We start from the raw sequence: 27,148 nt of genomic DNA, 5'->3' as shown, positions 1-27,148 counted from the left end.
TTGTTGATTTATGATGTTAATTTCAGGTGTACAGCAAGGTGATTCAGTTATACATATACATACACATTTATATATATTTTCAGATTCTTTTCTGGAAGGTTTTTAGATCATTCTCGGGGATACCATACTTCCCTCTCCTGCACAATTTTTCTCAGACTGCCCTTGTTCTCCATGGAGGCCTGCAGCTGGAATATGAGCGAGAGTACACTGAGAGTTGATGTTTATTTTTCTACTTAAAGATAACGTGACTTTGGGCATTCTCTTTATTCTAGTTATGCTAAAGGTGTAGGTTTGGGTAATATTATTCGTTCTTCTTTCTTTCCTTTTCTTTTTTTGAAAGTGTGCTGGGGGAGTTGAATTGATGTAACCATCGTTACCTAACCTTGGTTGTCCAGAATTCCATTTCTTGAGTTTCATATCATTTATAGTATCTTTGGCTATAAGTAACAAAGATGCTGGGCTTAGATTGGCTTAGAAAACAGGGAAACTCATTACTTTACCTGTAACAAGAAATTTGGTGCAGGACATCCCAGGCTTGGGACATCAGGGCTTCCTTTGGTGTATACTAGCTTCGTCTTCAGGGAAGATGGTAACAGCAGTTTCAGAAGCACAAGGTCCAGGGTCTGTTGAGTCCTGGTGTGGATTGGATTCCCCATCCAATATGGCAGAATATGATGGAGGAAGCAGCTAGACAGATGGGGTTTTAGTAGAAGTCTGGCCTCTGACTCCATGGGGAACTTTGGCACACAAATGACACCACAGAGTTTGCCCTGAGGGAGACAGGACAAGGAGACTTGATTCTGTATCTCTGTATCAGTCGTTGGTCACAACTGGGTTGCGTCACCACTCTTAAACAGTTACCGTTGGGACAAACCCCACCACGATCAGCTGATTAGATAGACTGGTTGAGATGTACCCCTGGGGCTGGGGATGGTTCATCTTGCTCTACATCAAGTGAGAAAGGAGCAAATCCTGGAACAAGAATGAGATGCAGTTAGGAGACAATGGCAGGCAGCCAGCCATGTGTGTGGCAGATACCTGTCTTGTGCCAGGGTTGGGGCACGGTGGTGGTGACACCCCCAACAAAGGGCCCGCTCTCCCAGCTCTTGGTCTATCTAGGAAGAAAGGCAATGAGAAAGCTGGGTTATCTGGGGTTCTGAGGTACTGTGACCACTGAGCAAGGTAAGGAAATAGAGATGTCTCAGAGGGGCTCCTTGACATCAGGTGGTGAGGGAAGTCTCGCTGGAGAGAACATTTGAGCTGAGGCCCATAATGTAAGGGGAGAAGAGGATTCTGATTGACACAGGTATGGTGCCTCCTGAAGCCGAGAGGTGGGGACCTGTTGGTGCGACGTGAGGAGCAGTGGGGGTTCATGTGGTCAGACTGGAGCAGAGAGGGCAGCGGTGGCCAGGGAGACATCATTGGAGAGGGAGGTCGGACAGCAGTGTGTAGGTAATGATGAAGAGCACACTCAGGGGCCCACGGCGTGAGAGGAACCAGTGGAGGGCCTTGAGCAGAGGACTGGCTTGACCACTGACACATTTAAAATATCCTTTTTTTTCTCTGCCAAGTGGAGCATGGGTTGTAAGAGGGCAACAGGGAAGGCAGGGAGGTCAGTGAGGAGACTAACTCTATCATTCAGGCTGGAGACGGTGGTGCAGGCTGGAGGCTGGGGCCAGGGCCATGGCTGAGGAGCAGGAGAGAAACAGATCTGTTTAGGGGTTTTTTTGAGGTGGAACCAGAGACCGGCCCTTGGGTGAATGTGCCAAGTGCACACCCAGCAGAGGAGGAGGCAGCACGGCTCACCCAGGTTTGGCTTAATCAGCTGGGTGCGTGCTGCTGCTGATGGAGCTGAGGGAGACTGGGGAGGGGCGGGTGTGGGCCGGGGTGGGGGGCAAGGAAGGCTTGATCTGGCATCGGGGGAGACCTCCCAGCGGAGATGTTGAGTGGGCTGTGGACACATGAGGGGAGATTTGCAGGTTCTCAGTGACTTCATGGACTGGGTGAGCTCCCCTGAGGAGAAGGAGTAGCCAGAGAAGGGGAAGGGTCTCAGGGCTGAGTCCCTGACAAGCCAACCATAGCAGTCAAGGAGGTGAGGGCAGAAGGGGAGCTGTGTGGAGAAAGCAGTGCAGGAATGGGGAGGGAGCCTCTGAGTCAAAGTGCTGAATGTCCAGTGAGCTGAGGACATCAGTGACCTCTGCTGGGACAAGGCTGGGACGACGACATGCTCAGCTGGCATGGCCTTGTAGGTTGGGGAGGAGAGACTGGGAAGTGAGAGAGAGAAGAGGGCTAACTTTGTCATAAAGGGACAAAAAAGAGATGGAAAAACCACAGGAGGGATTGCAGCCGAGGGACCATTCCTAATGATGGGAGACACCAGAGTGTGTGGGGGTCACTGGCAGGGGCCGGCAAAAGCAGGAGGGACTGAGGTGGCTGGAAAGAGGCGGAGCCAGTGGGGCCCAGATCTAAGGGAGGCTTGTGATGGGCCTGCCTTCTATTGTAGGGGAAGGAGTGTCCAGAAAACAGGCCAGTTCTCGAGTGGGCAGGTGGGCGGAGATGACGTTGTTTATGTCTGTTGGGTTCTGACTTTGGGGTGAAGTATGAGGCAGTCATCCCTTTGGAGTGGATGGGCAAGTGTGGGGTTTGCAGAGAAGGTGAGAAAGTCTCTTCTAGGTTTGGGGGATGGAGTGCATTTCTAGGCCATATTGAGAGCCTTTTGAAGGTGAGACCTGTCCCCTGCCTGTGAAATTCTCCAGCAAAGTCCCTCTGTTCTGGTGAAACGTGGGCTGCAGGCAGTTGAGATTTCCTGGTGGTGTAGTTACCAGAGCTGAGGTGGTCAGGATCTCAGAGGTGGGATGGAGGGAGACATAATGGAAGGGATGATGTCGAGGAACAGAGAGGCTGTCCATAGGGAGGGGGGAGCCCAGTCAGGTGCCCGGCACAGAGTGGCATACAGGGAACATGTGCTCGGTAAGTGCGTGATGAATGAATGAATGAGTGAATGAAGTGCCTTCAGAGGGTCTGCCTGTGTGAAGAGCATGGAGATGATGTGCAAGCTTACCCCAGGCCCAGTGTTCTGGACCTCAGAGCCTAGCTTAGGGGTGAGGTGGAGGGTCACCTGGGGTCACCCACCTTTGGGCTCAGTCATGGTGTCACAGCCACCTTACTTAGCCTGGGTTCTCAGCACCAGTCTTCCAGGTGCTGACACACTGTAGGCACCCAGTAAACATTTGCTAAATGAAAGCAAAGGAACTCTGTGGCAAGTGCCCCTGTAGAGCCCTGAGCTACAGGCAGCGGGTAGGCAGCACTCCAGTGCTTCCAGGCCCAGGGCTCCCTGCCCCATATCTCTATTGCTCTGGGGCCTGCCCTTGACTCTCAGGGACTGGCATTGGCAACGGAAGATGGATATGTTCCTGAACAGAAACCAGCATAGGTGTAGAGTAGGGACTAGTGGGCAGGCTGCAGTGGGGCTGAGCCAGCCATTGGGCAGAGTGTCTGAGTGGCCAGTTTGGGGGAACAGAGGCTTTTTCCAAGTGTTTCATGGCTGACTTCTAGTATCTTCACTGCCTCACTGTTTACCCAGCAGACCCTCAGTGGGAGCCTGCCGGGCACCAGGCTCTGGGCCTCCCAAGGGCAGGGCCTCCACTCCTCCAGAAACGTGGTGTCACCTCCCCATTTCCCGGGGAGGAGCCTGAGGCCTAGCGGATCGGGTCACTTGCCCACTCTTGCTCCATTAGTGAAAGGCCAGACCACCAAGCCCTTTCCTCATGATCCATGCCACCTGCGTCCACATCCTAGCTGGGGTGTGAGAACCAGGAAGGTGAGGATGCAGAGAGTGATTGAAACCCAGGGCCAGGAGGTGAAAGTCAGGAGTGGCTTCTTAGAGGAAGTGGCACCTGAGCTGAGCCTGTGGGGCTGGGAAGGAGAGAAACACAGAAAGAGAGGACAGGCCAGGTGAAGGTTGCTGTGGATCAGAGTGGGGCTCTGGGATAGCATGGGCCTCCTCCCATCAGCCTTCACAGCTGGTCACATGGGGCTCTGAGCCACAGACATGCTTTTGTTCATTTTGTTATGTATGCACTTAACACCTGTGTACTGGGAATCCCTTAGAATACCAGGCCCTGTCCCAGGATTTGCAGGAGTGACCATGAGATGGACACAACCTTCCCTCACACTGTCCCTCACCCTGTGCTCACGGACCAGTGGGGAGCAAGAGTATAGAGACGGGAAGCACTTGGGAGCATAGATGGGGCGTGCCGTCATCCAGAGAGGGCAAAATATGCTCAGGACAGAAACCCGAAGGGAGGACCCTGGCTGGTCAGTAGGGGCTGGATCAATCAGAATGTGGCCACTAGAGGGGACAGTGTATGCAAAGGCTCTGAGGTGAGTGAGAACTCGGTGCCTCCAGGAACTGAGGGCTGCCTATGGTTGGAGCTGGGTGGGAACAGGACAGCGGCTTGAGAGGAGGGTAAGGAGGGGCCAGAGCCAGCTAGAAGGGCCTCTTGGGTCCCAGTAAGAGGTTTGGCTTTACCCTAGAACCCAAGGGACCCAGGGATGGATTTTAAGCCAAAAAAGAATGTGATCAGATTTGAGTTCTGTGGGTAGGTGTAGGAGTGAAGGGACCAAGCCCTAGGGATGACACTGAGAAGTGGGAAGCAAAATGAGCAGACTCAGGGACTGATGTGACGCAGGGTTGAGGGGGTGGCATTAAAGAGGCACGACGAGTACTGGTGGTTGGGGGCTGGGTAGGAGGTGTGCCCATGAATGCAGAGAGGAGGCCCCAAACTCATGTCCCCAAGTCCACGGCAGAGCAGAGCCTGGGCCCCAGCTGGCCTGCAGCATGGAAACGGTGTGTGGAGCCCCCCTGACCCTGCTCTCTCCTGTCTCCATGGGCAGTGTTCTGGAGCACCTCAGCAGTCTGTGCAGAGAAGTGAGCCTGGACTATGAGCGCAGCATGAACAAGATCAACTTTGATAAAATTGTCTCCTCCAAGCCTGAGACATTCTCCTATGTGACCCTGCCTGATAAGGAGGAGGAGAAGGTGCCCAGGCAAGGTATGGCTGGACAAAGGCATTCCCATGGCCACACCCCTGTCCGAGCCCCTCCCACCCCTCCCTCTGGGGCCTATAAACCAACACCCACCTCTCCTGTCCCCAGCATTCCTCCCCTTTTTTCCCCAGCTGCCTGGAGAGCTGGGGGTGGGGGTTGGGGGTAGGTGGGGAGGAAGAAGGCTCTTTTAAGAACAGTGGTCTGAGTGGTATAGAAGCATCAGGGCAAATGTGGACTAGGAAAGGAATTGTCCAGAAGTGGTTGAAAAGAACTCTAATTTGCTGACCTACAGACTTATAGCCCTTTCTTTCTCCGGTAATGAGAGTAGGCTGCAGCCCCATTTGACCCATGGTAGACTGAGTCTCAAGAGTAGTACAAGCTCTCCTTACTTTGAGCTCCCTGATGCCTGCGAATTTCGTTTCCCAGCCCCAGCTTCCACGTGCATGAAGTGCCCTGGAAGCCGGGGTAGACTGTGGATTGTGGGCTCTCCCAGGGCTCTGGTGCCCACATCTTCCTTTCTTGGTGCTCCAGGGGAGGCCTCAGATTGGCTCCAGGGGTTGTGTGCAGGATGAGTGGGAGGGTGCGGGGAGGAAGCCCACAGTTCTCATCCACCTGGAAGGAGCCTGTGACCCACAGGGACCTGGAGGGAACTTGTTTACCCATCCCAGAGTGGGCACCTCACTGCAGGCCCTTGGGGTCCCCAGGTAAGCTGTGGGAAAGGAAGGGTTCTGGGGACATAGGCATCTCTTCCCTCCAGCAACACCCCTTAGATCTGCCCTGACCTCTGGTATGTCCAAGGCCAATCTGACGCTGGCCCTTGGCATCCACCCCCGCAGGGTTGGTGAGTGTCCCCAAGTACCCCTTCCGGGAACAGAAGTCGGACTTCACCTTTGTATCCCTGCTTACACGGTCGGAGGTCATCACAGCCCTCAGCAAGGTGCGGGCCGAGTGCAACAAGGTGACTGCCATGTCCCTGTTCCATTCAAGCCTCTCCAAGTACAGCCGTCTGGAGGAGTTTGAGCAAATTCAGTCACAGACCTTCTCCCAGGTGTGTGGGCATCCCGGGCACGGAGGGCGGCAGCGGGCCAGGGCCTCAGAGCTGATGGGCACAGAACAGGGGCCCCAGGAAGCTCAGGGTGAGGCTGTGAACCTGTGCTTTCCTTAAAACCAGCCCTTGTCTCTCCCTAGACCTTGTGGAGGCTGGGGTGGGCGCCAAGGGAGGTGGTTCATCTTGGAGAGAAAAGGAGAACCAGGCTGGGCTCCCTTTCCAGTCATCTTCCGTCCCAACACTGGTGGCCCCTGAAGCAGACTCCCGATCTTGAAAAGGGGAGCAAGAACCCTTGCACCCCCATATCTACCTGAAGATTGGAGGGGTAGGGGGTTGGTGGGCAGCCTTGTGGGAGACAGGTGCCAGCTGGCCTAGAAGGAAAGCTCCTCCTCTCGGCTCCACTCTGCGCCTCGGTCACTCTCTGTCTCTCTCTGCTTCCTTCTCTGTGTCTCTGTGTCTCTCCCTTGGCTGGAGGGAAAGCCCTGCTTCTGCTGCCCCTCCCTCCCCCCTTTCCCGTCCCCGAGCAGCCCTGGTCCCCAGGGGTCACAGGGGGTGTTCGTTGGCCAGGCTTGACAGTAAGTTAGGGTGGGAGAGATCCCTCTGTGGTCATCTGACTCCACAGAGTCCCGAGCGTGGTGGCTGCGGGTAGTAGGCCCCTCGGTCAGCCGTGCGATACCACTTGTGGCTGCCACAGGTGCAGATGTTCCTCAAGGACAGCTGGATCAGCACACTCAAGGTGGCCATGCGCAGCAGCCTGCACGACATGAGCAAGGGCTGGTACAACCTGTACGAGACCAACTGGGAGGTATACCTCATGTCGAAGCTACGCAAGCTGATGGAGCTGCTCAAGTACATGCTGCAGGACACGCTGCGCTTCCTGGTGCAGGACTCGCTCGCCAGCTTCTCGCAGTTTGTCAGCGATGCCTGCTGCAGTGTGCTGGACTGCACCGACGACATGGTCTGGGGTGAAGACTTAATCATCAGCCCCTACAGGTGGGGCACGGCTGGGCGGAGGCACCTGTCGACACCAGAACTGTTCCTTGTCAAGCGCTGGTGCTATGTTGGTGCTGGGTGCAGAGTCAGGGGACGGGGGCAGCCAAGGTCAGGGTGCCCAGCACTGCAGGGTCCTGGATGGCAGGGGGAGCCTGGCTCCCACCCTAGTTGCTGGGAATGTCCTACCAGCTGTGGCTGGCATGTCTTCTGGTGGCCTGCACCTCTCATCAGTCACTGAAATCCTCAGTGGAAAAAAAATTTTTTGAGTACTTGCCATGAACCAGGCAGGGTTCTAGGGGAACAAGAGGGGCATGGCCCCTGCCCTCACATGGGCACAGACAGCAAGCAAATAAATAATAGACAGTCATTGCTGATCTTGGCAGGGGCTGTGACAGACTGGGGCGGGGAGGAATTGCATGAGGGTCAGGGAGGCGGTGGCATCTGAGCCAAGAACTGACTGAGAGGAAATCAGCCGTGAGGAGATGCTGGGGAGGGGACACCAGGTGAAGGGACCAATGCGTGCAGAGCCATGGAGGGGAGAAAGAACTTGGGGGCCTTGAGGAAGGGAAAGCCAGCAGCTACGGCTGGAGTGGGGAGGGCAAGGAGGGCTGGCGGACAACATGGGAGAGGTTGTAGGGACCAGGCCAGGTCACCCAGAGCCTCCTGGGGTCATGGTTGGGGGCTGGATTTATTCTAAGTATGGTCAGCAGCATCAGAGGGAAGTAACTATCCGCATTACATTCCAAAACCATGCTCTGGATTTGTGGGGACGAGTGAAGCAGAAGAGGAGTCAGACCAGGGCTCTTACCATTGTCTGGACAAGGGGTGAGGGGGCTGGGACTGACTGTGGGCAAATTTGGGGCAGTGCATGGGCTGCAGTGCTGGGCGGCCCGGCTGCAGGAGGACGTGTAGGGGGAGGCAAGTAGAGGAGGAGACAGGGCTGACTCCCAGGGTCCACCCCAGCACGAAGCCCTGGCGGGGCTGGTGGGAGTCAGTGGACACAGAATATCTGAGATGCCCATTAGAGGTTAGGGTGGTGAGTGATTGGCAGTCCAGAGCGCAGGTGGAGGCTTGTCTGTGGTCTAGGCTTGAGGGTTGTTGGCGTGTAACGGGCATCCGGAGCCAAGCATGGTGTGTTCCCAGGGAGAGCGTGGGCATCGCAAGTGCCCAGGGTCTGGCCAACCTGCCCTAATGACCTCTGGACCGCGTGGAGGTCCTCCCTCTCCCTGGTGCCCATAGGCCCCTGGAAAGGGGTAGGAACGGAGGAGGCTGTTTGGCTGGTCTGGGTATTTTTCTCTGGTAAGTGGGAGGTTTCTGGGAAAAGAGTAGAAGCAAATCTCGTGCATGGAGAAGCTCAAGAACCATCCTGCTGGAAGCAAAGTCCGAGGGCTGGGCCTCCCATGTGCAAGCCTCTTCGGGCCCCTGCCCACAGTCCACCCCGCTACTTCTCCCATAGGCCACGGAAGAATCCCCTTTTCATCGTGGACCTAGTGCTGGACACCTCAGGGGTGCACTACAGCACGCCGCTGGAGCAGTTTGAGACTTCTCTGCTTAACCTCTTTGACAAGGGCATCCTAGCCACCCACGCGGTGCCCCAGCTGGAGAAGGTACAGCCACAGTTAGAGGCCCGGGGCCCTCGTGCCAGGGTTGCCACAATGTCAGAGCACTTCAACTTAATAATGAGCCCACCACCTGGCTGGCGGTGTGCTCAGCCCTGTAATTCTTGAATAGCTCATTTAATCCTCACCACAAGCTGAACTGGGAACCATTAACATCCCCATTTTGTGGATGAGGCTTGGAGAAGTTTCACCCAAGGTCATATAGCTGCTAAAAGTCAGACCTGCGACTTGAACTAGTCTCACTCACTCACTCCTGCCACAGGCGTGTGTGATCCAGATCCCACCCAGCTCCTGATCTCTCTTTTTTGCTCAAGATGTAGACATAGACCAACCTCCAAACTCGAGACCGCTTCTCAAAAGTCCCCATTCATCAGCACAGTTGTGCACAGTCCGCTACCCCAGGCCCAAGAGCCTCTATAACCCCTGTCCTCTCCTGCCTCTTTTGCTGGTCACTCAGAGCCATCAGTGACCTGGTTGCCCCATCTTTTCCTTTCTTTGGCATGGGGCTGAGCCAGATAAGACAGAGAAAGATGCTGCCCCTTGGTGGGCCCCTCGTCTTGTATTAGTCCCCAGCCCCTCTAAGAGACACGGAAGCAAACCCTCTCTCCTGCCCCCTTACCATGCTCTCCATGCTTGGCCACACTGCTGCCCACTGTCTTTGGACCACACCTCCAACCTCTCTGCCCGCCTCCCCCATGGCTCATCCAGCTCTGTGCCCCTCCCCCCTCCTCTGCAGCTGGTGATGGAGGACATCTTCATCAGCGGCAACCCCCTGCTGGAGTCGGTGGGGCTTCACGAGCCGCTGGTGGAGGAGCTGCGGGCCATCATCGCCAACGCTATCCGCAAGTCCATGATCCCACTGCAGGCCTACGCCAAGGAGTACAGGAAGTACCTGGAGCTAAACAACAACGATGTGGCCACTTTCCTCAAGTGCGTGCGTGTCCTGAGTGTGTCCGCGTGTCTGTGTGACCCCTGCCAACCCTCTCACCACTCCCTGCCCCTCATGGGTGCCCACTGTCCACAGGGCCTCCCAGATGCAGTGCCCGTCAGCTGAGGAGGTGCGGGAGGTGGTGCTCACCCACCTGCAGGAGAAAGAGGTCCTGGACAGCTCGCTGCCCAGCAGCATCATCATTGGGCCCTTCTACATCAATGTCGACAACGTCAAGCAGAGCCTGTCCAAGAAGTGCAAGGCCCTGGCCACTTCCATGCTGGACATCCTGGCCAAGAACCTGCACAAGGAGGTGGATGATGTAAGTGCCCACCTGCCAGGCCGCAGCAACCACACCCACACGCCCCCTCACATACACAGTGAACTCCCACGAGCGGGGCTCTTGGGTGTCTGCAGACATCCAAGCCTGTGAAAGTATCTGGAAGTCACCTTGCCTTGACCCTGCCTGGGGTCAAATGGGAGATCCTAGGAAGTGAGGGCTGCTATGTTTTTCCCTGGACTTAGAAAGACCTGGGAACCCCTCAGAGGACACCCTGAGTTGGGTCATTTTGTGGAGCTGAGAGTGTGCAGGTGCAGGAGGCTGGGGAGGGGAGAGCACGCTAGGTGGCCCTCAGCCCTGCAGTGAGCTGGCTGGGAGTGCCCTTTCTCAGGATGCACTGCAGGAGGTGGTGGAGTGGGGGCAGTTCCCTGTCCAGGGACACTGGAACCAAGAAGGAGGAGCAGGCCCCAGGGAAGGCAAGGGAAGGGCATGCGGCCTCCCTAGCGCCCTCTTCCTCCTGCCAGATTTGTGAGGAGTTCCGCAGCATCAGCCACAAGATCTATGAGAAGCCCAACAGCATCGAGGAGCTGGCTGAGCTCCGTGAGTGGATGAAGGGCATCCCGGAGAAACTGGTGGGGCTGGAGGTGAGGCGGGCACATGGGGCCTGGGGGCTAGGGACAGGGGCTGGGAGAGCAGGAGCTGGGAGGCTGGGGTGAGGTAGACACACAGAGGATGGGTGGGCTCTGAGGGTAATGAGACTGGGTGCACGATGGAGATTCAGAGCTGTGTGTCGGGGAGGTCAGGAAGGTGGAGGGTATGGTTAGGGGGCTGGAGGTTGGAGGTCTGGCGACCACGGCCCTTGGAGCCCTGAGCCCAATGCTGGCCTTGCATCCCACACCTCTGCCATTGCCCCAGGCCTCCTCTCTCTGAAAGAGAGCAGCCTCTCCCTAGGACCCAACCACTCTGGGGAGCCCCCACTTCCTAAGCTCACATAGTACTCATCACTGCCTGTCCTTGCAGGAGCGGATCGTGAAGATCATGGACGACTACCAGGTCATGGATGAATTCCTTTACAACCTCAGCACAGATGACTTCAATGACAAGTGAGTGGGAGCTGGGTTCCCACACCAGCCGGGTGGTGGAGAGGAGGAGGTGAGGGAGGAATTGCTGAGCCATGGCGGCCAAGGGCGATGCGGGCACACCAGCAATGCCCTGCGGAGATGCCAGAGGCCATGGCTTCACGCAGGCCAGGGCCAGGTGGCCAGTGGGGCAGAAGAAAATCACTTGGGCCTCTTGGTCGAGGGACTCTGGTGTCCCCCACCCTGTCTCCATTCTCTATTCTGTCATTGCCTGACACACATGTTCGCTGGGCCTGGGATACCCTTGCTTGTGGTTAGGGCCTTTGGAGGTCCTGGGGAACACAGAAAGAAGGCAGAGCCCAGCCCAGTGGTCAGTCCCTGGGGAGGAGCACTTGTTCCCACTCAGCTGAGGAGCCTCATGGGAAGCAGCCTCAGATTGGGACCGCCCTACTGAGGCCCAGAGACCCCTTGACTGGCCTGCCTCACAGACAGGGATGCTTCCTGGTCACCAGGGCCTAGGAGAGATTGGCATTCTCCTGGGAGCCCTGCCCAGGGGCCCCAAGGCAGCTGCTTTCCCGAGCACTCATGGTGGGCCTACCCCAGGATCTGAAGCCCTAGGCCAGCTGCAGGCAGAATCCCTGAAGCCCATAGGGCCCCCATGTCAGCCAGCAAAGGGAGTTGATCTGACATGAAGGAAGCTGATCTGGGGGCCCTGGCTGGGCACGAAGGAAGTGCAGGCTAGAGGCTGTCCCTTTGCCTCATCTGAGGTGAGGCTCCTTCAGACCTGAGATTTAAGACGGAAACTCAGGATCCCTTCTCTCATTTCGGACACCACTCTCTCCTTGTCCCAACACCGCAGTGGGCACGTTGGGTGTGCCTCTCCCTGGATGCTGACCATAGCTCCCAGCCCACAATCCCAGAGCAGGAACTGCCTCTCCTTCCAGGCAGACCTGCATGGCAGTGGTGACACTGACTGCCTCCCAGCTCATGTCTGCTTCCCAGTTGCCTGGCCCTGACTGGCTCCAGCTACCACCCAGCTCCCCCATCCTCCCCTTAGCCCTGACGTGCCCACCACACTATTTCAGTGTGACATTCCCCTCCCCCCATTCCCTACCCCTGCTCTATCCAGATGGGCTGCCAGCAACTGGCCTGCTAAGATCCTTGGACAGATAGAGATGGTGCGGCAGCAGCACATTGAAGATGAGGAGAAGTTCCGGAAAATCCAGATCATGGATCAGAACAACTTCCAGGAGAAACTAGAAGGGCTGCAGGTGGGGCAGGGCTGAGGGCTCTGTGGGGACTGGCTCCCCACCACACACACACACACACACACACACACACACACACACCCCACCTCTTTTGTTGTGTCTTCGTGGCCCAGTGGGTGTTCAGGGCATTGGGTCTGCCTCTGACCTTGCTGTATTACTGTGGGGTGGTCAGCTGCTTGTGACAGGCCAGGAACTGCTCCAGGAAAAGAAAGCCCCCTCAGAACTGGGAGATGATGTCCTGGGGTCCTCAGGCTCCCTGGGTGTGCGTTGGGAGGCATGGGCCTAGGTCGGGTCATGGAGGCCTCTGACCCCTGGCTCCTTGGCCTGCAGCTGGTGGTAGCTGGCTTCTCCACCCACGTGGAGATTGTGCGAGCGCATGAGATCGCCAATGAGGTGCGACGGGTCAAGAAGCAGCTGAAAGATTGCCAGCAGCTGGCGATGCTCTACAACAACCGCGAGCGCATCTTTGGCTTGCCCATCACCAATGTAGGCCTCCCCTGGGCACGCTGGCCCCCTGTTCTGGGAAGGGTTCAAGGAAGAGCCCCTGGTATTTGCAGCCACATGTGAGGCCAGCTGCCAGGTGGAAGGGCCCTGGCATTTGTGGGGCTGGATGGAGCAGGCTGCAGAGAGGAGCTCACCCACCCCTGGCCCCCAGGTCAGGGAGGCTGGCTGGACCCAAGCAGAAGGCCTTGCTCAGCCACTCAGAGCCCAGAGCCCATAGAGGAAGGTGGAGGGGAGGTGAAGCCTGAGTCCACAGGGACAGCAGCCAGAAGCAAGGAGGGGGCCCAAGAAGGAGCAACCTGGAGAGACTTGGGAGCATCCTGACACAGCCCTGGCTCTTCTGCCCCTGCAGTATGACAAGCTCTCCAGGATGGTGAAAGAGTTCCAGCCCTACCTGGACCTCTGGACCACAGCCTCCGACTGGCTGCGCTGGTCTGAGAGCTGGATGAATGATCCCCTGTCAGCCATTGATGCGGAGCAGCTGGAGAAAAATGTCATCGAGTCCTTCAAGACCATGCACAAGTGCGTGAAGCAGTTCAAGGATGTCCCAGGTAGGCAGCCCAACCCACCTGTGCCCTCCTTCCCGGCCTTTGCCAGCTGCCTCTCACCCCTGCCTGCCCTGCCCCGCAGCTTGCCAGGACGTGGCCTTAGATATCCGGGCCCGCATCGAGGAGTTCAAGCCATACATCCCGCTGATCCAGGGGCTGCGCAACCCTGGCATGAGGAACAGGCACTGGGACGTGCTGTCCAATGAGATTAACATTAATGTCAGGCCTAAGGCCAACCTGACCTTCGCCCGCTGTCTTGAGATGAACCTGCAGGACCACATCGAGAGCATCAGCAAGGTGGCCGAGGTGGCTGGCAAGGAGTATGCCATCGAGCAGGTGGGCAGCCACCAGCAGGCCTGCTTTGCCCCACCCACGTGCTGCCCAATGGTATAGGAAGCTGACAGTCCCCGGCCCCATCCCTGGGGTCAGTCACCAGGCGCACGGATTGAGGTGCAGCCTATTAAGTGAGTTAATAATGTATGTGAAGTGTTTGGCACAGTGTCCACCATCCCTGTTATTACTCAGTTATTCCTCTCAGAGTGCTTCTTCTCCCACAAAGGAGCCAATAGCATTACCCTCATTTAACAGGTGAGCAAATTAAGGTTCAGAGAGGTTCAGTAACTGGCCAGAGTGACATAGCCAGTAAGCGCTAGAATTGGGACCAGAGCTCCTACCCAGCGCCTTAGCTGCCTCCCAACACACTTGTACATGCATGTTATACAAATGCACCACGTGTGAGAGCAAGTTGGCCTTGGATTCTGACGAGGACCTGTAGAGGGATTCATTGACCAGACAAGCTGAGAGTTGGCAGAATGTGGCCCAAGTGAAGGTCATGGCTGGGCAGAACCTGCCCTTCCCTGCCCAGCACCACTCAGACTGTGGATTAGCTCCTTCCTGGGACCCAGTCTTGACTTGTCCCACCCCAGGCACTGGACAAGATGGAGAAGGAGTGGTCTACCATCCTGTTCAATGTGATGCCCTACAAGGAGACAGAGACCTACATCCTCAAGAGCCCAGATGAGGCCTCACAGCTGCTCGATGACCACATCGTCATGACCCAGAGCATGTCCTTCTCGCCCTACAAGAAGCCCTTCGAGCAGCGCATCAACTCCTGGGAGAACAAGCTGAAGCTGACCCAGGTGGGCCCTGCCTGTCCCCCCCCACCTCCCCCGAAACACCCTGTCCCAAGATGGCTCTTTGTGGTGTCTGCGTGGGGCTGGAAGTGGTGAAGTGCCTTGCCCAGGTTTGCACAGGCCCTGGCTCTCTGGTAGGCCTCTCAGTCAGAGGAGGGGGACTAGAAGGGGGCTCCCTATCTCTGAGGTTCAGCTGCTGGAGGAGGTAATTCAGGACATGGGGGTAGGCCCCCTCCCCCCAGTGTTTGGTCCAAAGCTGCGGTTACGAAGGGGCATGAAAGCTGCCAGCACACCCCTAAAGGGCTGCCTGGGCTTGCGATAATGAGTGCTTCCAGTCTCAGGACTTTTTGGGCTGGACACCATGATGCCCTGAGCCTCCCACTCCCATCTTATTTGGAGCTGGCTTCGGGGTAAAGGTGCCAGGGCACTGGGGACTGCTGCTCAGGGCTCTCAAGACTGGTGGCCAGGCTATCTGCAGAGCCCTGGAGGTCAGTCCCAGGGCCAGGCCTCCAGGTGTGTTTCCGACAGCCCCTTCCCTGGGGTCTTTCTGGGAGCTATTCAGAAACCTCCAGTGAAGGCCAGTAGCTGAGTGAGGGGGGCCTCCTGTGTGCCCCTCGGATCACCCAGGGATGCCTGAGATTGCCAGCATTGTCCCTGAGTCTGTGTCCTTCACTCATGCTGTCCTCTCCAACTAGAGTTGCAACTCCTCCAGGGCTCAGCATCAAGTGGCCCTCACTGATACCCCCACACCCACCTGCACAGTGCTCCCGTCGAGGCCCTTGGTTGATGCCTCTGACAGAGCTCATCACACATGCTGGGTCTTTGGTGATTCAGAGGCAGAACTGGTCGTTTAGTGGACTGTGGGCTCCTCAAGGGCAGGAACCACACCCCATTCTCCTCTATTTCCCTGGTGCCTACATGAATCTGGCAGGGGCCTGGCACAGAGCTGGCCACAGAACGCATCTTATGGAAAAGAGCATGAACAAATGAATGAATGAGTTTGCACTGAGAGGAAAAGACAACAGATAAATTCAGAAAGGGGAATTTAGAGGCAGAGGGGAAAGTGTCTTGTTTTAAAGAAGTCTCACTCTTGGATTGATGTTTTAGAGAATATTTTAGGGATCTCAAGCTCAAGTCCCAGTATACCTCAAAGAATGCTGGGGTCATAGACCCAGAGTCCTCCCAGGAGAGGAGATTGGTTCGGTCTTTCATGCACTGGACTCTCCTTGTTGCTTCAGGGTTTGCTGGTTCAGGCATAGTTCTCTCATAGGGAAGAGCAGATCCTCTGCTCTGTTGGAGGTGTGAGCATCCTGTGAGGGCCTTGGGGTATCTCTGGAGGACAGGCATTCATGCAGGCTCTTTGTTCCCTGGAGCACTGTGACTGACAGCACCATCTGGAAATTTCCCATCGTCACTGGCTCTGGTGCCCAGTGTTCTGCCCAGAACTCTGGTGGGATAAAATATCTAGGTTGTAGGGGACAGAACCCAACTTAGACTCCAAGCCCTAATAGTCCATGCCCTGTCCAGGAAGTACTGGAGGAGTGGCTGAACTGTCAGCGGGCTTGGCTCTACCTGGAGCCCATCTTCAGCTCTGAGGACATCAACCGGCAGTTGCCAGTGGAGAGCAAGCGCTACCAGACAATGGAGCGGATCTGGAGGAAGATCATGAAGAATGCCTACGAGAACCGGGAGGTGAGCTCGCAAGTGGATGGGAGGGGGCAGCTGGGACCACTGGGGCACCTCCTGGTCTCACCTCTCCCAAACAAGAAAGACTGGAGGACAAGTCCAAGGCTTTGGTCTTGGCCTGTGTCCCCCTGAGTGAGCTCCCCAGTCTTGTGAGACACTCCTCAGAAACACAACACTTGATGATTTTCCTCTTAGAGAATTGCAGTCCACATTAGTATTTCAAAGGCGCTGACAAGTCCTGTAGCAAAATCAAACTCGTTGGCTTTGTTTAACCCTAGTTTTTTTGGCCATAGATTTTTTTTTCTGTGGGACCGACAGCGGTGATGGATGCAGCCCCTGGCTTGGGGACATTTTTCTGCCTCCACCCCTTCCCAAGTCCCACTGAGGGTCTCTAGGTGGCATGCATGGGTGCTCTCTGAGCCCACTTTGCTGCCTCCCAGTTGGTCCACACTCACTTCTAGTTTTTCTTTCCCCGGCCACACAGGTGATCAATGTGTGCTCTGATCAGAGGCTGCTGGACAGCTTGCGGGACTGCAACAAGCTGCTGGACATGGTGCAGAAGGGCCTCAGCGAATACTTGGAGACCAAGCGGAGCGCCTTCCCCAGGTGGGCACCACTGGGCCTACCCACAAGCTGGAGGGGTCCAGTGCACCCCACCAGGCTGGGATGCAAGGATGTCAATAGTACTGGGGCAGCTGGGACCCAGGGGCTGCCCGACCCACTCTTCCCCTGGCAGATTCTACTTCCTGTCTGACGATGAGCTGCTAGAGATCTTGTCCCAGACGAAGGACCCCACAGCCGTGCAGCCCCACCTGCGCAAGTGCTTTGAGAACATTGCCCAGGTGGGTAACTGGGCCAGGGGCTCATGGAGGCATCTTCCCAGGGAGGACACCTCTTCTCTCACCCTAAGTCTTTTTAGCAGGAAATGAGGTGGCAGGTGAGATTCCTGACCCTAGGAGACATACCCTAGGGCCTGTGGGAGGAAAGTCAACTGCAGAAACCTTGGCTGAGGGTTGGGGGGCCCTTGGCTTACAACTCCTCTCGGGGAGCCCTGTCCCCCCAGTACACTGAGGTACTGGCTAGGTTGAGAGACCCATGAGGCCAGAGGTTCCTGACTCTCTTTGCCCTCATCCTCATCTACAAGGGAGGCCACACAGGCCCGAGCAGGAGGGTGACACACAGGGCAGGATTAGCCTCCTTCTCCAAGTGGGCTAGGCCACAACTGGGGACAAGGCAGACCCATTCTGCCCACAAGCAGTCAGGGAAGTCTCAGCCAAGGTAGATGCTCATGGGGCAGAACTCTCTTCTGAAGGTGGAGGGCACAGTTGGTGTCAGCAGTGGGGCTGTGGTGGGCAGGGCCTCTGGGCACACCTGCGGTAACCCCTCTCGCTGCCCCCTGCCCACAGCTGCTGTTCCAGGAGGACCTGGAGATCACACATATGTACTCGGCAGAGGGTGAAGAGGTGCAGCTGTCCTTCTCCATCTACCCATCCAACAATGTGGAGGACTGGCTGCGGGAGGTGGAGCACAGCATGAAGGCCAGCGTGCGGGACATCATTGAGAGGGCCATCAAGGCCTACCCCACGGTGAGCTGTGCCTCCCCTCCCAGCGCAGCCTCCGAAACTGCTCGTCCCCCCATCTGCCCCTTTCCCAGTGCCTCTCCGCTCCATCACAGGGGCTGGGCTGCCTACCTGCCTCATCCTCAGATTACAGCCCTGACTCCAGTCAGCTAGAAGGTCTCTGGGGGCGGGGATCCTTGAGCCCACTCAGGGAGGAATCTGGAAACATGCTCCAGAAAGTGAGACTTTGAAGTGCTCACTGTGTGCCAGGGCCTGGGCTGGGGCTTCACCCACAGTACCTCTCTTAGCTCCACAATTGGCAGCTGGCCTGGGGTTTAAGCCTTATCCTGCCAAATCTGCTGAGAGATGTTTTCTGTTTTCTGCCCAAAGGGCATGTGATTGGCAGGTGGCAGTCAGGATTTGTACCCAGGACTGTGTGTTCCCCGATCCTGGGTTCCAACCCCTCTGCTTCCAGGTCTCCTCTGCTGAGGAGGTGATAACTCTGCCCAACCCCAAGAGGCCCAGAGCTTAATGCTTTTGAGGTGGAATTAACAACTTGAGCCAATAAGGACAGATGACATTTAAGGGGAAAAGAATGCAGGGTCGAGGTTGGTGGCTGCTTAGGTTAACCCTGCCTGTGTTGTCTTCCTAGATGCCCAGGACTCAGTGGGTTCTGAACTGGCCTGGCCAGGTGACCATTGCTGGGTGCCAGACCTACTGGACCATGGAGGTGGCAGAGGCACTGGAGGCCAGCAACCTCAGTAACCAGCTGTTCCCCCAGCTTGCCCGGCAGGTGGGAGTCAAGAAGGGGGGTCACCATCTGCTCCCCACAAACACCCCACACCCTGGAGGAGCCCAGTAACTACAGGAGCTTTGTCCTGTAATGATCCCAGAAGAGGTCCCGGGTTAGAATCAAAGAGTGAAAGGTCAGACACCCTTAAAATGAGTGTCTCATGACCAGTCACGTGGGAGGGATGGGGGCTCTGAGGCCAGGCAGGTACCCTTGTCCCGATGGTCAGGGTGGGAGCCTCATACCTGGAGCCCTCCTGGACTGTCCCGTGGCCTGTCCTCACTCTGTGCACCAGCTCCTCACCATACTCCTTCCTTGAGCTCCTCCCGAGGCCCCACAACCTGGGCCTCAACACTGTACACGGCAGGGAGGCAGGTGCCATGTGTGTGTCTCTATTTTTATTCACTTCCCTACCAGACTTCCCACATGACCAGTGCCCTGTCCTCCCTCCCCCTGCCTGGTCTCTGTACCCCTCACATCCCAGGCCATCAGAAACCCCCAAGGTAGAGGGTTGTTTCTGACAGAAACCCATCCTGTGTGCAAGGAAAGAGGAAGCCCACCTGCAGCGTGGCCCTGCCAACCCCTGATGGTGTCCCCTGACTCCTGCAGCTCAGTGACCTGGTGGCGCTGGTGCGGGGGAAGCTGTCCCGCATGCAACGAGCTGTGCTGTCGGCTTTAATCGTCATCGAGGTCCACGCCAAGGATGTGGTGTACAAGCTGATCCAGGAGAACGTGGTCAGTGTGAATGACTTTGAGTGGATCTCTCAGCTAAGGTGAGGAGGCAGGCATCCTTGGCCCAGCCACGTCCAGGGCAAGAGCAGCAGCAGGAGGGGGCCAGGGAGGGTGGAGAGTCAACTACAACAGGCTGGTCCCTGCCCTAAAGGTCCTGGGGCAAGCTGGGTGGGGTGCCTTGGTGCTCTTATTCCCCCAGAGAACCACCTCTCCTCAACCACGTACCCTGCCCAGTGGCCCACGGTCCACACGGCCTGGGAACCCATCTCTTCGCAATGCCAGGTACTACTGGACCAATAACAACCTGTACATCCGGGCCGTGAATGCCGAGTTCATCTATGGCTATGAGTACCTAGGCAACAGTGGGAGGCTGGTGATCACGCCCCTCACAGACAGGTGAGCACTCTCCTTCCCACACTGGACCTCTCCCTCCAGCTCTGGCTGGCCCAGGAGTTTGGGGTTCACACGGTGCCGTCAGTCCACGATGAACCAGTTCTTCAAAGGTTAGGAGCTCAGGCTTTGGGTTCAAAACTGTCTCTGCCCACTGCAAGCTGAGCAATCTTGGGCAGGTAGCTAACCCCTCTGTGCCTCAGTTTCCTCTGCAGTCTCCTCAGAGTGGTTATGAGAGTTTCATGAGCTGACATGTAAAACTCTTAGCACTCGTGGTGCTCAGTTTGCATCTAACGGGTGTGGGCTTCGCTGACTTTATCAGTCAGATCCTCCTTCCAACCTGCCAGGGGAATTGATCTTGAGAGAAACAGTGGGTGAGTCCCTTTATAAAGTGAACACTTCTTTTCTAAAGTAGTCATTTCCTCTGGTGACCTCCATTTAGCCACGTACTACAGGGCCTTGGGGTGGGGTGGGGGAACACTGGTCAGATGACCAAGGGCTCCCTCCACTCCTAACCCCAGCAACCAGGGCTGGGCACATCTGGGGCCTGGAGAGTCGGGGAGGAGCAGGATCTGCCCCTCCATGGGGTCCAAGACGGTAGGGGGCTCTCTCTCCCCATGTCTGTGGGACTCCCAAAGGAGGTGCATGGCTCATGCCGACCTCCTCTCACTCCTGCAGGTGCTACCTGACCTTGACTGGGGCCCTGCACCTCAAGTTTGGGGGTGCCCCCGCTGGCCCGGCTGGCACAGGGAAAACTGAGACCACCAAAGACCTGGGCAAGGCCTTGGCCATCCAGACCGTTGTGTTCAACTGCTCCGATCAGCTCGACTTCATGGCCATGGGCAAGTTCTTCAAGGGCCTGGCCAGGTGAGGCTGGGCGTGCTGGTGGCACAGAACAGGGCAGGGAAGCTGAGCTCTCCTGGGGACGCCGTCCTAGAGGAGCCTCACAAGATGGTGGAGGGATGGGACAGGATAACAGGAGTCAAAGGCTCGGCTCCTGGAGGGCACTGGGATGGGGTGGTGGGTGACAGGATTGTGGCTGAGCTGATGGAGATGGCTGTTGAGGGCTTCTTTCCCAGCAGAGTCAGAGGGGACCCTTGGAGGTGCCGGGGGGGCTCTGAACTCATATCCCCCAATGTCTTCCCCTCACTTAGTGCTGGGGCCTGGGCTTGCTTTGATGAGTTCAATCGCATTGATATCGAGGTGCTATCCGTGGTGGCACAGCAGATCACCACCATCCAGAAGGCACAGCAGCAGCGGGTGAGCCTCCGGGGGTGCTACCCACCTCCACACCTACTTCAAGTTGCCATTTTTTCACCTCAGTTAGACCCACCACGCTCACACCACCATGTGACTCCCCACACTGGCAGAGTGAGAAGCCAGGCACTTGGGCCTGCCCTGGGCCCAACCTCTCTCTTCTCACTGGGGCCTGGGCGTGACCCCACACCCCTCTGGCAGAGCTGCCTCTGGGGGATTTTTGTAGCAATTCAGGGAGCCCCACATCCCCACCTCACTCTGGGCACATCTCCCAGGCCAAGTTGTGGTGGATGAAGGGGTCCTTCCTCACATCCTGAGCTTAATGTAAAGCCCCAGCCTTTGTTCCTTCCTCTAGCCTTATTCAGGGTGGTCAGAGGTCTTCTTCCGGAGATCAGAGCTAGGAGGCTGGGCAGTGCCCCAGCCCCACCCCAGTAGGGCCCTGGGTCCCAGTCAGAGCCAGACTTGCTCAGGTCTTGGCGGAATCAGTGCCAGGGATTGGGGGTGGAAGGAGTGGAAAGCAGGAGATGTGTGAAGACCTCAGGGAGCCAGGACCTGGAGGCCACTGGGACCAGAGGTCTTAGACTAGATCCTGAGAGAGGAGCCAACCCATGGTCAGGGGTCCAGTCTAGGCTGACCAGCTATAGCCAGGACAGGGGCATCAATGAGGGGTGGGGGAGGGGCAACCAGAGGAGGGGGCAGGTGAGCCAACCCCTCCCACCTTCATAGGTGGAACGCTTCATGTTTGAAGGTGTTGAGATCCCACTTGTGCCCTCCTGCGCAGTGTTTATCACCATGAACCCGGGGTATGCCGGCCGCACTGAGCTGCCCGATAACCTGAAGGTAAGTTCAGGCCCATATTAGCCCAAGAAGCTGCCCAGGGCAATGGGAACCACCAGAGCTGTGACTTGGGCTCAGAGATGCTAAAGCATTTATGCAAGGACACACAGCTACTGGGCATCAGGGACTGAGATTCCACGTGGCAGTGCTCCTGCCCAGTGGTGGACGGGAGGGCCCAGGCTTGTCCTCAAGGCTTGGGAGAAGGTAAGGGGCAGGTTCCATTCAACAGAAAGGAATGGTTTCTGATGGGTAGAGAAGTCCCCCTGCAGGGGAGTATCAGCTGTGGCAGGTGTGGTGCAGGGAGAATCCAAGCATCATCGGGGCAGTAAAGCTGCCTTCAGAGGACCAGACAGTCCAGGGAGCAGGTGGTGCTCTGGGAGGGGAGATCGGTCACACGTATACCATGTGCCCCAGGCGCTCTTCCGGCCCGTGGCCATGATGGTTCCAGATTATGCCATGATCGCTGAGATCTCCCTCTACTCCTTTGGCTTCAGTGAGGCCAATGTGCTGGCCAAGAAAATCACGACCACCTTCAAGCTGTCCTCAGAGCAGCTCAGTTCCCAGGTAAGGCCCTGCCCCAACCCAGTACTAGGGTCTAATAGCTGCTGCCTGCCCTCAGCGACCACAGGAGATAGGAATGACATCCCCATTTCTCAGCTGAGGACCCTGAGTTTCTAAGAAGCTAAGAGCCCGGCCAGGCTTATGCAGCACAGGGGAGCTGGAACAAAAGCTAGGAACATGGACTAGTTCAGGTGCCAGGGAAGGTCAACCAGTAAGAGACCAAGAAACACACAACCCAAGGCTGGGGAGCAAGTGTCCCAGGGTCTCATGGAACCAGAATGAGATAGCCAGCCCCCTCCCTCTGCCCACCCCGACACAAGCCTCCCAACACCAGGGTCTTCCCCTCAGCATGTGGAGCCCAGGTTCTAGGGGCCAGTACTGTCTGTACAGGCACCAGCACTGGTGGGTGAGCTTTCCTGTTTGACTCCAATCTCAGGCAGGCGCCCCCTTTGCAGTGGCAGAGATGAGCCCCAGCTCTGGGCCTATATGCTAACAGCTTAGTGTCTCTTTCTTAATGGTTCCAGAAAAAGTCCCTGGTATCACCCTAACAGGCGCTCTCTGGGTGACCTGCTCCTGCATGAATACCCATCACTGTGGCCTGGGGGACCATACTGCCTTTGGTCAAGTGGGGCCTGCTGCATCCCATGGGCTAGAGAAGCAATCTGTTACTGGGAAAAACAGCTTCTGTCCACCACAGTGCACTGTGGTTGCCAGCACCTCCACACACCCTCCTTTCTAACCATCCACTTTCAAAAATGCAACTTCATTAGAGCAACTATCCTCACATGGTTCTGGAAATGCACTCAACCCTTCCCAAGTGCTAGTGACCCAAAGCCAAACCCAGTCTCTTCATGTAGCTCCAAGTCCAAGATTTCTGGGAAATGTGCTTGTCTGTGGGTCAGATCCAGGTGTAGCTCTCAGGGTCTGGCAAAATGATAAGTTTAACCATCTCTAACACACCTGCTATATAATGGAGACCAATAGAACTGGCGGCAAAGGCAGGAAAAGCTACAGTGATGTGACCAAAAGGGTAGATCTGGAGAGATGTGATGAACATCAGAAGGAAGCTCAATGACCACCGAGGCCAGCCTGTTTATGGCACAGATTGGAAATTCTTTCATTCCCTTTTTGAACAAAACTTGAGTGCCTCCCTACCCTTGGTGCTTTACGGGGACCACAGGGATTTAGCTGTGGTCAAGGCAGACTCCTCACCCTCAGAGTGAAGGTGAAGAGTGAAGCAGGGATGCAGGATAAGTTACCTGATAAAGGGAAAGGGCCTCTGAGGTGGTGGAATAGAAGGCGCCAGAGGAGTCAGAAGTGGGGCACCCAGCCCAGGCAGGGATGTGCGGGTAGGTGCATATGGCCTGCAAGGGAAGTGACACTTCTGCTATGAGCTAGGCGATGAGGCATGGCTAGGTGCCAGGTGGGAGGGAGAGTGTTGCAGTCAGAAGCCCCGTGAGACATAGTGCCCACCCATCCCTCCTCATGTATGGTGGTGACAGGATCACTATGACTTTGGGATGAGAGCTGTGAAGACCGTGATCTCGGCTGCCGGAAACCTCAAGCGAGAAAACCCCAGCATGAACGAGGTAAGCTGTGTCCAGAGAGGTGCCTGGGGAGGGAGGCTCCGGGGGGGTCCGGAGCAGCTGGAGGGGCATCTGACCTGGGCCTTGCTGCAGGAGCTGATTTGCCTCCGGGCCATCAGAGATGTGAATGTGCCCAAGTTCCTGCAGGAGGACCTCAAACTCTTCTCTGGGATCGTGTCTGATCTGTTCCCCACCATCAAGGAGGAGGAGACTGACTACGGCATCCTGGACAAGGCCATCCGCAAGGCCTGCGAGAAGAACAACCTCAAGGACGTGGACGGTGAGCCCCTGTCCTGCCCCGCAGTCCTGTGGGTGTCAGAGGAGGGCTGGGTCTGGTCTCCCTGGGGTTGCAGTCCAGCCTCAGGCTCCCTCATAGCCGGCCAGGTGCTGTGGGCTGGGGCTCTCTGCCAAGCAGTCCACGGGCAATGCAGGTGCCCGGCCCTGTTTCCACTGGGATCCTTCAGGTGAGGTAATCTAGGAAAAAACTCTTTTTCCCTCATTCTCACTCTCACAACACTTCTGACACTGGGTGTATGGTTTTCCTCCCCACATTCATTAATTCTCAGGCACAGCTGGGTGTCCTACTATTCAATTCAATCCTGACACTAATCGGAGTTAGCACAGACTCCACGGGTTAAGAGCTCAGTCCCACAAGACTGCTCCCACTTCAGACACCAGTTGCCAGTACTGGGTCCCCAGGTTACCCATAACTTCTGTCCCACTTGGGACAAATTAGAGGTCCCTGTGACCCTCTCCTCAGGCCTGATCATTTGCTAGGACAGCTCACAGAACTCAGGGAAACATGTACCTTTGCTGGTTTGTTATATAATAAAGGATGTGATCAAAGATACAGGTGGACAGCCAGATGAAGAGATACATAGAGCAAGGTCTGTCCCCGTAGGATTGGGGTGAGTCCCAGCAATCTGGAAGCTCACCAGTCTGGAAGATCTCCAAACCCCATAGTTGGGGGATTTTTTTTTTTGGAGGACTCATGACGTAGACATGATCACTTATTAACTCCACTGCCAGCCCCTCTCCTGTCTACGAAGAACAGGGGTAGGCCTGAAAGTTCCAAGCTTCTAATCATGGTTCAGTCTTTCTGGTAAACAGCCCCCTCCTAGGAGTTCACCACCAAGAGTTGCCTCATTGGGCAACAAGATGTTCCTAACACTTGGGAAATTACACAGGAGCTCTGTGTTAGGAACCAGAGACTACATATTGAAAAGGATGGTTCTTCTGGCACCCCTGTCTACAAGGGTTTGAGGGGCTGTGTGTCAGGAACCAGAGACAGAGACAATACATGTATTGCTTATGATTTTGCAGTGGGGAAGCAGGTGCTGCCCTGCCCCCAGGCCTCTTGCTGTACCCCCTCCACCCTGAGTGAGGTGCAGTCACAGCTTGGACCACACCCTTACTCCTCCCTGACAGAGGATCTCCTCTGCCCCATCCTTACCTGCTTGGGGCAAGAATGGGGTTGGGTGTCAGGATTAGGGGAAGAGAGTGAGCTGTGGCCTGTCCACACCTCCTGCCCCGTCCCATCCCATCCCAGCCAATCTCCACCTCTTGGAGCGAGGGCTCCACCCACATGCAGAGCACATGGCTGCACCTGCAGAACTTGGTCACTTCCCTGTGGAGCCACAGGCCTGGTGTCGAGTTAGTGCTGTCAGATGACTGGGTGGAAGCTTTGGGGCTGAGGTTGATTTGGAGGCCTGTGACAGCTGACACCGAGCCAGCATCAGTGGATGTTAAGGAATAATAGTCACAGTGGAAATGGCCGGCCGTTAGCAGAGAATTCCTGCTCCGTGCCAGGCTCTGTGCTCAGGGCTTCATCTGTCTCTACCTCTTCTATGAGGTTGGTACTACTGCCATCCCCATTTTACAGACAAGAAAACTGAGCCTCAGGGAGTGAGATAACCCACCCGAGGTCACCCAGCAAGCTAGTGGCAGAGTCAAGACACAAGCTAGTGGCAGACTCCTCCTCTGACCTCCGCCCCTCTACCCCCCATGTCCCTCCAGGCTTCCTGACCAAGTGCATCCAGCTCTATGAGACCACGTTGGTGCGGCACGGCCTCATGCTCGTCGGGCCCACGGGCTCTGGCAAGAGTAATGTAAGCAGAGCCAAGCTGGGCAGCCCAGTGCCCAGACGGGGGGCCTGGGGACAGTGTGGCCTCAACAGGGGTCTTGGCCCCAACTTGTACCTGTAGAATTCCCCTCTAGAATCCCCCTCCTGCTCCCTGTGGCCCACAGCCTGCTCCAGCCCTCTCTCTGGGGAGCTAGGAGGCTCACTCTCCTCTGGCCTGTCTCCCCAGTGTTACAGGGTCCTGGCAGCTGCCATGACGTTGCTGAAAGGACAGCCATCCATCAGCGGCGGTGTGTACGAGGCCGTCAACTACTACGTGCTCAACCCCAAGTCCATCACGATGGGCCAGCTGTATGGGGAGTTTGATCTGCTTACCCATGAGTGGTGAGTGGTGCCCATGTTCCCAGACCTCTGCAGGCTGTGGGCCAGGACCTACCCGACCCCCCAGTCAAATGCCTGGGACTCTATCTACCACTTCCTCACTGCGTGACCCACTTCACCCCCCTGGGCCTTGCAAAGTGGGGATAAAGGAGAAAATGAACTTAACACATGGAGGGTTCCTAGGACAACATGCACATGCCAAGTGCTCAGTAAATGCTGACTGTTGTCATTGCCCCACCAGAAGCTGGTGGTCCTTGGGCCTCTGCCCCCGGGCTGAGGCCTGCGTTTCAGGAAGGGTGTGCTAAGCTGGGAGAAGGCAGCGGGGTAGAGGCCCTCCAAGCATCAGCATCTGTGGGTTTTCTCTGGGGCTATTCTGTCTCTCTAGAGAAGTCTCCAGTCTCCTGCTGGGGTGTCTGCTTGGTCCCAGTGTCCTGGGAACCCAGAAGGGAATGGGCACTTGAGAGGCGCAGTTAGCACCCGTCTTTCTGAATATGGGCTTGTCCTGCTTCCCCCATTTCTGGTGAAGGGCCTCACCCACACCCACTCAGGCTCTTGTGTGGGTAGGTGGGGGCCTGGGGAGCAGACTAGAAAAATGCCCCCCTACCCACCCCCTTCCCTGGCATTTGGTGCCTCTGAAGTCTGAGCCTTCCTGGGTTCTGTGGCAGAAACTAGATATGTCTCATGACCTGCTTTCTCTGCCAGGTCGTTTACCTCTTCTCTGTCTCTGCCTGTCTTCCAGGGCTGTGGGAACCTCCATTTCTGTGTTGTCTCCTCCCCCATCTTCCTTTTCTTTTAGGGATATTACTTTTCATCTTCCTTTAACTATATCTTTAGTGAGGAATC

The 27,148-nt window shown here is 56.4% G+C and overlaps 1 protein-coding gene across 1 annotated transcript in view; it reads left to right on the top strand.

The window, feature by feature from the left end:
• The window catches only part of DNAH1 (dynein axonemal heavy chain 1), a 70,829-nt gene that overhangs the window by 17,261 nt on the left and 26,420 nt on the right, over window positions 1-27,148 (top strand). The window contains exons 8-35 of the mRNA XM_031470469.2: window positions 4,897-5,054; window positions 5,886-6,097; window positions 6,792-7,090; window positions 8,547-8,697; window positions 9,446-9,639; window positions 9,734-9,959; window positions 10,442-10,561; window positions 10,938-11,020; window positions 12,126-12,267; window positions 12,595-12,750; window positions 13,118-13,316; window positions 13,396-13,649; window positions 14,240-14,452; window positions 15,974-16,138; window positions 16,617-16,738; window positions 16,869-16,974; window positions 17,539-17,718; window positions 18,344-18,484; window positions 19,091-19,254; window positions 19,496-19,609; window positions 20,282-20,470; window positions 20,758-20,863; window positions 21,587-21,700; window positions 22,112-22,261; window positions 23,761-23,847; window positions 23,938-24,124; window positions 25,861-25,952; window positions 26,154-26,308. Of these exons, the coding sequence (XP_031326329.1) occupies window positions 4,897-5,054; window positions 5,886-6,097; window positions 6,792-7,090; window positions 8,547-8,697; window positions 9,446-9,639; window positions 9,734-9,959; window positions 10,442-10,561; window positions 10,938-11,020; window positions 12,126-12,267; window positions 12,595-12,750; window positions 13,118-13,316; window positions 13,396-13,649; window positions 14,240-14,452; window positions 15,974-16,138; window positions 16,617-16,738; window positions 16,869-16,974; window positions 17,539-17,718; window positions 18,344-18,484; window positions 19,091-19,254; window positions 19,496-19,609; window positions 20,282-20,470; window positions 20,758-20,863; window positions 21,587-21,700; window positions 22,112-22,261; window positions 23,761-23,847; window positions 23,938-24,124; window positions 25,861-25,952; window positions 26,154-26,308 (4,479 nt within the window). The remainder of the gene's footprint in view (window positions 1-4,896; window positions 5,055-5,885; window positions 6,098-6,791; window positions 7,091-8,546; window positions 8,698-9,445; window positions 9,640-9,733; window positions 9,960-10,441; window positions 10,562-10,937; window positions 11,021-12,125; window positions 12,268-12,594; window positions 12,751-13,117; window positions 13,317-13,395; window positions 13,650-14,239; window positions 14,453-15,973; window positions 16,139-16,616; window positions 16,739-16,868; window positions 16,975-17,538; window positions 17,719-18,343; window positions 18,485-19,090; window positions 19,255-19,495; window positions 19,610-20,281; window positions 20,471-20,757; window positions 20,864-21,586; window positions 21,701-22,111; window positions 22,262-23,760; window positions 23,848-23,937; window positions 24,125-25,860; window positions 25,953-26,153; window positions 26,309-27,148) is intronic.

The sequence above is a fragment of the Camelus dromedarius genome, chromosome 17, assembly GCF_036321535.1.
Source record: "Camelus dromedarius isolate mCamDro1 chromosome 17, mCamDro1.pat, whole genome shotgun sequence".
In the NCBI taxonomy this organism is placed as follows: Eukaryota; Metazoa; Chordata; class Mammalia; order Artiodactyla; family Camelidae; genus Camelus; species Camelus dromedarius.
Note: the sequence above shows the minus strand (reverse complement) of the source record. Positions and strands in the feature narration are given on the sequence as shown.